The sequence below is a fragment of the Populus alba genome, chromosome 17, assembly GCF_005239225.2.
Source record: "Populus alba chromosome 17, ASM523922v2, whole genome shotgun sequence".
Classification (NCBI taxonomy): Eukaryota; Viridiplantae; Streptophyta; class Magnoliopsida; order Malpighiales; family Salicaceae; genus Populus; species Populus alba.
This window is the reverse complement of record NC_133300.1, coordinates 3,593,529-3,604,750: the sequence shown is the minus strand read 5'-3', so window position 1 is coordinate 3,604,750 and position 11,222 is coordinate 3,593,529. Positions and strand designations below refer to the sequence as shown.

General features: G+C 34.5%; 1 protein-coding gene and 1 long non-coding RNA gene across 6 annotated transcripts; one reads left to right on the top strand and one right to left on the bottom strand.

The window, feature by feature from the left end:
• The first annotated feature begins 132 nt into the window (after positions 1–132).
• LOC118057017 (uncharacterized) lies at positions 133–2,600 on the top strand. Of its 5 annotated transcripts, none has more exons than XR_012168485.1 (4): positions 133–195; positions 1,388–1,593; positions 1,692–2,413; positions 2,496–2,600. XR_012168485.1 is itself a non-coding variant. In XM_073405797.1 (4 exons), the coding sequence occupies exons 2-4, from the start codon at positions 1,451–1,453 to the stop codon at positions 2,524–2,526; spliced, it is 588 nt and encodes a 195-aa protein (XP_073261898.1). In that variant the 5' UTR covers positions 133–195; positions 1,388–1,450; the 3' UTR covers positions 2,527–2,587. The 5 variants fall into 5 exon arrangements, 1 of the variants encoding a protein (XP_073261898.1); XR_012168487.1 differs by having other exon boundaries at positions 1,671–2,413; XR_012168484.1 differs by having other exon boundaries at positions 1,388–1,962; positions 2,196–2,413.
• A 1,434-nt stretch (positions 2,601–4,034) lies between these two features.
• LOC140954871 (uncharacterized) lies at positions 4,035–7,749 on the bottom strand. The gene is made up of 4 exons (XR_012168490.1): positions 7,506–7,749; positions 7,340–7,414; positions 5,712–7,238; positions 4,035–4,468 (listed from the first exon to the last, which is right to left on the bottom strand). It is a non-coding gene; the product is annotated as an uncharacterized lncRNA (long non-coding RNA).
• Between the last annotated feature and the right edge of the window lie 3,473 nt (positions 7,750–11,222).

Below are 11,222 nucleotides of genomic sequence, written 5' to 3'. Positions count from 1 at the left end.
TCTTTCTTCTTTCGCTTTCGTTATCCATTCCTCTGTTTCATCTTCTTCCTTCTGTTAAACTTGCAGGAGAGTATAACTCGGCATGATTGGCCATCGATTAAACTTCTCCGTTAAACGTTTGTTGACATCGTTCTTCTGTTCAACTCTTGACCCATCGATTCTTCCCATCGATCGACCCACCGGTTCTTCCCACAGGTATGTATCTCGGCCTCTCTGTTCTTTTTTTTTTTCCTGCGACTTCAAATGGTCAATCGTGAATAATTCGTTTGCTGTGAAATGTGAATATTGTGAATATTGCTGTCCCTGTTCGTTTGCTGTGAAATGTGAATATTGATGTAGCTGGGAATATTATGCAAGTAGCTGTGAGCCTGTGAATATTGTTCTGTGAATATTGTTGTGTCCCTGTCCCTGTCCCTGTTCGTTGAAATGTGAATATTAATTTGTAGCTGTGAATATTCTTGCATTCGTTGAACTGCAGTTGTGAGAATTTGGGTGGGTTGGCCGTAATGTTTCAATAATGTTTTTTTTTTTAGGTTTTTTTGGGTTGACCAGGGTCAACCCACCTGACCCGGAGGGTCGACCGGGTCAGGGTTTCAAAACTATGGTTTGGTGTCCTCGTCACCATTTACGAAGAATTTGTTTTTTTTTTAGAGAAGAAAATAAGAAAAGAAAAAAGACCGTTTATTCTTCTCTCTTTCTAGTTTTTTATTCTTATTTTTACCCCTGAATTTGTTTTTTCATTTATTTTTTTTATTTAGGAAAAAAATGTTTTCTTTTTTTCTTCAAGAAGTATAAATTCTAATACGATTAATTTATCCTTTATGTTTTATGTTTAAGGGTGTCGGGTCTTTTAAGATATACATACATACATATACATATGTATATGTTATTTTGGATTAAATCTAGTTTGACTTACCTTAAAAAATAGATAGTAGTTAATTTGATTAAAATCTCATTTGACTTTGAAAAACAAAATTCTTCTAGTTTTTTTTTTTTGGATGCTGAGGCTCTGTTGTTCCCAAAGCACTAAATTCATGCTTCCTTTGTAATCTATCAGTGGCCTATTTACAGGGTAACAACGAGTCTCCTTCTAACTTCTCAACAGTTAGTTTTATCATTCCAAATTATTATTATTTGATGATTTAACAAATATAAAATGAATCACTCCCTATCACATGTCTAAGAATGATTTATTGGGTTATGTTGGGCTAATTGAGTCCATAGATAAGGTCCATAAAAGAATATATGATTATTATTTGGACAAGAAAAATTAATCGGACCTTTATTTGAGATGGAGTTTGTCGTCAACCGAATGTTGGGGTTTGAGAAAAGCCAACCTCCTTCAAGTCTTTATTCTTTAACCACTCCTCATCGTTCCACTTTACAGCCATGGATAAGAAGATCTGAGGAGTGAGAAGACTTGTTGCCAAAAAAATCTGTCGAAATACAAATGTATTTGGAACATTTGTCTTGCATTGAAGATGTTTTGCCTCCTGCAAAGTCGAGTCTAAGGGAAAAGATGGAAAAAGCGTTATCGTTGCTAGAAGATTCTTTAGGAAGTCGTTGTTTTCCCGTCCAGACATTTTTGTTCGGGTATGTAATCATGGATTTCCAGAATGGACTTCAAATATTCGTTATTTACAGACCGAATGAATGCTTATACCTATCAGATGCCATCTCTTGTGGAGTAGGTGGTATTATTGCCCTTCCTCCGGTCTTTGAATCTGATCAACCCAAGTATTGCTGTGCTGTGCTGGAGTTTGTGACCAAGGAGGAGAAACATGATTTTGAATGCTTATACCTATCAGATGCCATCTCTTGTGGAGTAGGTGGTATTATTGCCCTTCCTCCGGTCTTTGAATCTGATCAACCCAAGTATTGCTGTGCTGTGCTGGAGTTTGTGACCAAGGAGGAGAAACATGATTTTGATTTAGAGATGGAAAAAGTTTTCCAGGCCTCCAGGTTTGTTTTCATTACATATATTTTTTCAATCAGATTTTGGATAACGTTGAAAATACTACCCAATTTATTATCAGGATTTAGGAGAATAAGAAAGAGATGAAAGAAAGTAGATTTCCTTGGCATATCGAGTTTGAAGTCAAAGTTATTGTTTTTTCTACTTTCGAAATCTCATAAAATGTGAATTTTCCCCCATTAGCTTCATTTTCTGTGATCTCTGTGTTTGCATTTGCTAGTGTTTCTGAGGTGAAACAATCTTTAAGCTTTAAATTAGAGCTGACGAGGCATTCCTTATTACAACTGCACTAGCTTGAGTCCAGAATATCTGTGCCATTAAATTATATGTGCAAAGAGACATTGGTCTTGTTTGAAGGTGTTATAAACTCTGTATAAGCCCAACTATTTCCAGGCTGCCGATTTACGGATCAATTTACAACCTCGACTTCGTCCTGAGGTATTTATCAGTAGTACCTTACAGTTTTTTTTATGCTAAATTAGGTTGTCTTCTGCTTTGTCTAATAGAATTTTTTTCCCAGTGTTTTTCAAGGGATCAAAGAGCTGAGTTAACAGAAATAGCTAATGTTACCAGAGCTGTATGCCTAACACACAGATTGCCACTTGCTCTAACATGGATTCCTTGTGATTATACCTGGGGAGCTGTTGATGATATTTCAAAATCTCATTGCAGATTATGTAATTCAGATTTTTTGAGGACATGTGAACTTTCAATAGAGCGTATAGCTAGTTATTCAGATGAGGAGATGCAAGGCTTTGTGAATGCTTGTGAGCAACTATTTCTGAACACAGGGCAAGGTGCTGCTGGACAAGCCCATCGAACATATCTTCCTTCCTTTGAGCCTGATGTGAAGGAAAAGCATGTCAGCGAGTATCCTCTTGCTCATCACGTTCGAAAGTATAATTTGAATGCTGCAGTTGCAATCGTGCCAAGGAGCACTGGTGCTGGTTGTAGCTATATATTAGAGTTCTTTCTCCCTCATGACAGATATTTTAGAGCAACAAGATTTGGTTACAATCCTGAAGATTAAACTACGGGGAACTTGTAAGAGCTTGAGAATGTTTTCAGAAGCAGAATTAGTCGGGAACGAGGTTCTAAAGTTAGTAAAAAGAATGCTCCAAATGCTGATGGTAATATGTTCACCGTATGTGCTTATAATAAAAGACGAAAGGTATTTGAAGCGTGCAAATGGTTTGACAAGGTTAAAGAAAAGAATGGTGTAGAAAAGAAGCATCCAGGGTAAGGCAAGAAGGGAACTTCAAATCTGCACAAGCACTTAAAATGATGCGGTATGGGCTATATGTAAAGGATGCAAAAACAAGTATACATGGGATAGCAAGAAAGGAACTTCAAATCTACACAAACACTTGAAAAGTTGTTCAAAAAATAGACGGAGAGATGCAAAAACAAATATGTTTGTTCAATGGCGAAGAGAATGAAGTTATCTTCCCTGATCTCCTTAAATGTGAGATCTGACTCGTTTGTGAAGCAATCGGTGTCCTTAGAAGGTGATGCTAGATAACTTCATTCTCTTCGCCATTGAACAAACATATTTGTTTTTGCATCTCTCCGTTTATTTTTTGAACAACTTTTCAAGTGTTTGTGTAGATTTGAAGTTCTCTTCTTGCTATCCCTTATATACTTGTTTTTGCATTCTTTACATATGGCCCATACTGCACCATTTTAAGTGCTTGTGCAGATTTGAAGTTCCCTTCTTGCCTTACCCTGGATGCTTCTTTTCTACACTATTTTTTTCTTTAACCTTGTCGAACTATTTGCACACTTCAGATACCTTTCATCTTTTATTATAAGCACATACGGTGAACATATTACTATCAGTATTTGGAGCATTCTTTTTATTAGAACCTCCAGTTGAAGATATTCAAGATGCGTAGAATGTGGGACGCCCAGGTGAGGGTAAGGGAGATTTTGTAGGCCGATTCCTAAAGAATTTTTAATCTTTAAGCAACGATAACGCCTTTTCCATCTTTTCCCATAGAGTCAACATTACAGAAGGCAAATCATCATCGACGCAAGACAAATGTTTTTTGGGCAACAATTTTTCTCACTCCTCAGATCTTCTTATCCATGGCTGGAAAGTGGAACGAAAGAGGAGTGGTTAAAGACTTGAAGGAGGTTGACTTGTTGACTTTTGGCATTGGGTTTTAAAACTAATTTATTTTCTGCCCCTTTAAATTTACTGATATTTTTCCTCTATTCTCGTAGTTTAATTGTTTTGCTTTTCTAGACTAAAAAAAGCGCTAACAAGGAAGTGGCTGAGAATTTCAAGTGCATTTGGATTGTCCTGCCTAAATTTATAAGTTCAATCACCATCTTGTTATGTAATCATTGAAAAGAGGATAAATTTGAAAGAACTTCAATCTTGACTTGACTTCTAATTTTGATCATAATTAACGAGGAAGCTTCCTCTGGCGCACTTTGCTCCATCAGTTTTCATCTCTCCATGTTTTACATGGGTGTTACATTTACAGGCTACAAGAACAAGAAGTTTCATCAGGGTAAATAAAAAATATAATATCCTAATTGACAAAAGCCAATATATTTAAAACTGTTAGTTGCAACAAAAGGGTTTTCTGCAGATCCATACTATTTCCACAGTTTTTTGCGTTTGTTATAAATTTTCTTTTTCGTGAAAGAAATACACTTAGATGGATCATCTGAATTCTCCTGTACAACACGAGTATAAGGAAATTTTGTTTTTCATGTAGTGGACTTGTAAAATTAAACAGAATAAGATGTTAGCTGTACAAATATGATCTTGGAACCTACCTGGCAGATACCAATTTACATAATCTTCCATCTTCCTCTTAACTAAAGTCATGGCATCAGATATCGTAGAAAGGACGTTATCATCAAGCCAAGTCTTTGGTCTTAGTGAGTATAGTTCCCTCCGAGATAAATGATAATTCTTGCAATGAACAATAGTCTCACTAGCAGAAACAGGTACATAATAGGTTCATAGCAGTTTGCATTTATATAATATTTATATGGTATATATGAAATGATGAAACAACTTATATGGCATATTGTTTGCATAGCTGAATGCATTTAAGTTCACCAGTTGACCTATTCTAATGGGCTTTATGAACTTTTTTCTTCCACAACATTTTCACAAACCAGTTGGTTAACCTGGACGCCCTTTTCAAAGATGATATACATTAGAACTACCAAAAAGTTTGGTCCTTCACAGATTTCAGAGTGGAAAGACCATTGAATGTCCCACAGCAACCAAACGGCTGTGTGTGTGTGTGTGTGATCCACAATATATTGAGTAGTTAGGTTACATATTGTTGAGTACCTTTAAAATACTGTAAGCCACATCAGTTCATTTCTGTATGTGCAGATACAATTGTGGTGTATATGTTATCAAGTTTATGCTAGCAACAGAAATAGTGACAAGTCCTGATTTTGTGGTAATTTTTTAACATTAATGTGCCCTTACTGAACATAAAGGTATGAAAGTCTTTCTTATTATCTAGCCAACATGCAGTTCGACAACGATAACTAGAGGTTGGAAGTGGTACTAAGATTGCTAGCGAGTGATGTCAACTCATGCAGGAATGATTTGGCTTCTAAGGCTGAGGCATATTGTGAGCAGAGGTTTGGAAATCATTGAGAATTTTTGGTAAGAAATGAGAATATGAAAGACATAAATCATCGATAGGAAAAAAAGTATTCATACAACATATAGGAATTCAACTTCAAGAAAGCTTACCAGAGAATGTGGGCTCCATGAGAAAGGCACTCAATGCTCATCAAATCAAATGTGAACGGCCATCATTGTAAACAAAATAGTATAATTGGTATAGGCATAAATGGAAATATGGTAAACAGTCATCTGGTTGCCTTGCTCCTCCTGCTCATTCTTGTGGAGATTCCTGCGGCATATTATGGTTCTAAAATGCAGATAAATCTAATATTTTCCTGATCAAAATGCAGCATATTATGGTTCTAAAATATAGTAGCAAGGGAAAGGAACTTATTTATCAACAACATACCAAGAGGGAGTACTTAAAGGGAACAAGAGGATCTTAAAGGGAGAAACTTATTTATGAACAAAATTTTGTTCTCTCTCCATGACAAACAATTTATGCCCTTTCTTTCCTTTTATTAGGCTTTTAAGTGAAAACAGGCTGCTAGTCAAGTCATCTAAAGATACAAGAGAACAAAAGCTTCTGCAATATAGTATTACAGTAAAGCGAAGCTAAACATTTTCATCTTTGAATTAAAATATGGTTTCTCCTTCACAGAGACAAGTTCCAGAACAGCACAGCAGGACATGTCATCTGGATCAAAGATCAATGCAAAAGAACCTCGTACTTCATGATCAGATGCATGCTTTGCCTGTAAGTACTCAGGCTTGCTATAATAAATTACACTTGAAGTCCATTCTAGAATCTTAGAGATAAACACACGACCAGGAAGGTCTAGTGGTAAACCATGCTAGCATTTGGTCAAACCAAGAATGGTTGCTTTGAGGTACTCAACAAGTATTGATCCCCGCTCCTTATGGAAACCACACCTGCACTTAAATAACCCCTATAGATGAATCCTTGAACAAGGATAATGCCTTTAGCATCCTCTCAGCAAGTGATGATGGCCCAGTTGGCTGAGAAATAATACAATCTGAGGTGTTTTGGAAACAGTTTTGTGGACCAGCACCACTACTGTGTTTTGCACCCAGATCATCAGCATCAATACAATCTTAGGGATAACCAAAATACGAATACGTTTGCTGAAGCACCACATTATCTCCACCATTGTAAGAAGTCCCATAAGCATTTATTTTATCCAGCAAGGGAGTAGAAGTTTGTTCTGCAAAACTTTCTGCACAGAGGATGGATAGGATGTTGATGGAAAAGATGGCATCCCATCGAAGGCAAGCATTTGATCCATAGCTGACGGGCTACCGAACCATCCAACATACATATCACAATTCCTAAGCTCTGAAAAAAAGTTGAATGGGTCCTCCAACAATGAATTTCTAAGAGAATCATCGAAAGGTGGGACATTATCTATTTGAGCTCTTGGCCAAGCCCAATATCCCATCCATATTTCTTTCGACGAGAAGGGGTTCTCCATTGTGGTTAGTTGTATAACTAACCAAAATACTCTCCCCTCTTTTCAATTAGAATTCCATACAAAGAACTCAATTGACTCAAGTCTTCATTTCCTAATATCTTCCCTCACTTGCACAACTTCAAATCTTTCAAAGTTTCACTCTTTCTGCTCAGATTTTTATCTACCCGCAAAACAGAACAGGTCAATTTCCTCTCTTTAGCCTTCTTTTTTTTTTTTTGAATAACTAAAAACAACTCAATAATTACACTTGAAAAACCTAACCTTTTACCTATTTCGACAGAAATAACCCATAAAGCAAAACCTCACTCTCTTCAATCCTGCAATACATATAGTTGCCTGCACACACCAAGAAATCAAGATATATCAGCTTTCAGCGGCCAATAAACAAATATCTCAACATCCATGATCTAATTAGTACATTACTCACCTCCTTTCTATAAGGAGCAAGGACAATCCAGCTATATGACATCCAAAAATTTGCAGTATAGAAAGCCTCCGTGATTTACTTCCACACTCCAATATCAACAATAACACACCAAACCCACCTCCAAATTTGTCTTCTCTATACATGTAAGCACACAGATAAAGCTAAATATAAGTAAAGACTGCCTTTTTTTGCGCGTGTATAAAGCTTGAGATTTTCTTCTTCTGGGTTTTGGTAAAAAAAAAAGGCATTGATTTCAATAAAGGTTAACTATCCTAAGTCCTAACCTCAAGTTGTTTATTTTTATATTTTTAAAGTATTTTTTTTATAAGCAATTATTTATTTATTTATTTATTTTAAATTAATTTTTTTAGTGTTTTTATATTATATTATTTTAATTTATTAATGTTAAAAATAATTTTTTTAAAAATAAAAAATAATATTATTTTAATATATTTTAAATTAAAAAATATTTAAAAAACAACTATATTATATTTTAAATATTCATAACTTGTGTTCGAAGAGATTTGATTTCTATTTAAAATTAATTTTTGAAAAAATAAAATTATATAAAGTGATTCAAATTGAAAAAGCAAAACTATTATTATTATAAAAACACATTAAATGTTGCCAAAATACTTTAGACGTGCATTGTTTACTCTCTGAATGGTTCAAAATTTTGATTTAAAAAAAAATTATCTTCAAACTTTTTAATTGCTTATTAAGCTAAATTCAAGGTAATTAAATCAAATTTATTAGTTAGCAAAGTTGAAAATTCAAAGATAAATAATCAAAATAAAATATACATCAGAAAAAGATAATGGTTTAAAAATTCTTATAAAAAGTTCACTTTGATCTTCAATCTTAGTATATTATATCTATTCAGTTCTTAAATATAGGGGGGAAATTGACAAACAGTGAAAAGGGGGAGTCTTTTGAACTCAACCTAATATCTAAGGCTGAACCCTGAAAATAATATTTTTGTAGGGAAATGCATGCTTCTGTAAGACTCCCTCCACATTTCAGAAAGAATCAGCCAATACTGAAACAATGCCTATAACACAGAAAATCTAACATTAAGACTCCCTCCACATTTCAGAAAATAGAAAATCATGACCTTATTCAGTTCATCAGGTAATGTGGTTAAAAAATAAAAAAAGAAAGAAAAAAACGTAAATACCTCCTTGCTGTCCAAATTTATTAATTTGATTGATCTGATTAAATTTTGATTAAAATCTCATTTGATGTTGAAAAAAAAAAATTACAATGGTTTAGTATTTTTTATTAAAAAAAACTTAAAACAAATAATTTTTTTATTAAATTACAATGGATTTAGATGTTATTGTAGAGAAAAGTAGAGTCCGGAGAAGAAAGAAATAGAAGAATATGGTATTATTTTATATATATATAACTTGGAAATCAATAATGGTGTTGGTTAATTATTGCTAATTTAATTGGATAATGCAATGCATGCTGGCTTTGGAAGAGAATTTAATTTATAGTATCTCGCATGCAAGTAGGAGTCGTTGTTTTGAGGTAAGGGTAACCGTTTGCATTATTAACACGTTCAAAGTATGATTATAATTATTTTTTAAAATATTTTTTATATTAAAATATATTAAAATGATATATATTTTTTATTTTTTTAAAATTATTTTTAAGATTATTACATCAAAATGATCCAAAATATACAAAATAAAATTAATTTTTAACAAAACAAAATTAACTTTTTTGAAAATACGAGTACAACTACGTTTCCAAACGCTCACTACTTCTACGTATCCTAAATTTTTGTAGCTTTAGGTCATGTTTGAGATTATAGTCATGGTGATGGTTTAAAATGTTTTTTTATTTAAAAAAACATTAAAATAATTTTTTTATTATTTTTTAAAAATTATTTTTGATATCAACACATCAAAACAATTTAAAAACATAAAAAAATATTTATTTTAAAAACAAAATCAAAATTTTTGAGAATCCAAACACACCCTTGACCACCTACAGTGCAACGCAAAGAAAGGTGTGAGAATGGATTTCAAACTAAAAAGGAAAACAAAAAAAAACACTTAAAGCTGATGATCAGTTCAACAGGAAGACCAAAAACACATGCAATTTTGTTCCTCCTCCTTCCACTTCCTCATCGTCAGCAGTTGCTGCTAATTTTGCTGACTTTGTCGATTTCGTCGGCGTTGCCGATTCCAACACTGTCTGCTGTGTCTAAGCAGCCCCTGTTTCATCAGCCTACCCCCTTGACGAATTTTCCTGCCTGGCTTTGCCAGCTAAGCATCCAGCCCATGTTCGTCAAGCAATATGTGCTGCTGATTTCCCCCGACAAGCCTCCAGCTGCACAAATCTGTGTTCTTGATTTTTTCCACTGGTGGCATCGCTGCCACTGTCCCGATGTCTAGGCCAGCAGTCTTTTTCGTCAAGCCTCGTACCATCCAATCTGTCCAGACTCGCCGTCAGCACCTGCAGCCGATTATATTGACTCTGGTGATTCCAACACTGCCCTGTGTCTAAACCGGCATTGTTTCGTTAGCGTGTCCCCTAACGATTTTAACCCTGTAACAGTAGGCCTCCAATCCTACCAACAGGAGCCAAGTTGATACGGAAGAGAATTGAATGACGTGCCAGGTCATTGCACCCGGCCACTGGAGGAGTCTTCGGAAAACTCTTGCTTTCACGGTCTTTGCCTCCCCTCATCACCATGGCAGACCTCTAATCCCCCCATTAGCAGTTGTAGCCAATAGGGCAGTGATTTGAATGATGCCGTCGGGTAATCACACCCGACCATCCTGGGGAGGAAGAGATCTCTTCTTTCGAGATAGCGAACAACACATCGGGAGTTATATTGATAGGGCAAAGAATTGAATGACTCGTTGTGGGCTGCCAGGTCATCTCAACCGGCCATCCCGAGGCGTTTATTTCTCGGCAACCTCAGGAAAACTCTTGCTTTCACTGTCTGCTGCCCTAATCCCCACTCACATCAGCCCACCGTGCCAATAAGCCAACACTGCCGACAAATCTGGCGACAAATCTGGCGACACTGTCCCACGGGTTGTTACTGCCCCAGTGTCTAGACCAACAGTCTTTTTCGTCAAGCCTTGGACTATGTAGTCTGTCCATCCAGACTCATCGTCAGCACCTGCTGTCGAAACTGAACCGGACCTGATAACATTTATGGTTTTTTAAGTTGGTTTAATCGGTTTTTACTTTTGGTTTGGTTTTTTCGGTTAATGTTTCTTCAGTTTTGTTGGTTTTCTCGGTTGATCGGTTATTTTGAACACCTTTATTTGTTTTATAAAAAATTATTTTTATTATTTTTATTTTAAATTAATTTTTATTTTTATATTATTTTAATTTTCTGATATCAAAAATAATTTTTTTAAATAAAAAAATAAAATTTAATATATTTTCAAACAAAAATATTTCTAAAAATAATTATTGTTATATTCTTAAACACATTTTAACTATGATTAAAGTGATTTGATTTCTATTTAATATTAGCATTTAAAAAAAACTATAAAAATAATTAAAATTTAAAAATAATAGTTTTTATATTCTGAAATATACTCGAAGAGATTTAATTTTTATTTAAAATTAGCATTTGAAAAAAAAATTATATACAAAATGATTCAAATTGAAAAGGCAAAACAATTATTATTATATTATTATAGAAAACATTAAATGTTGCCAAAATACTTTAGACGAGCATTGTTT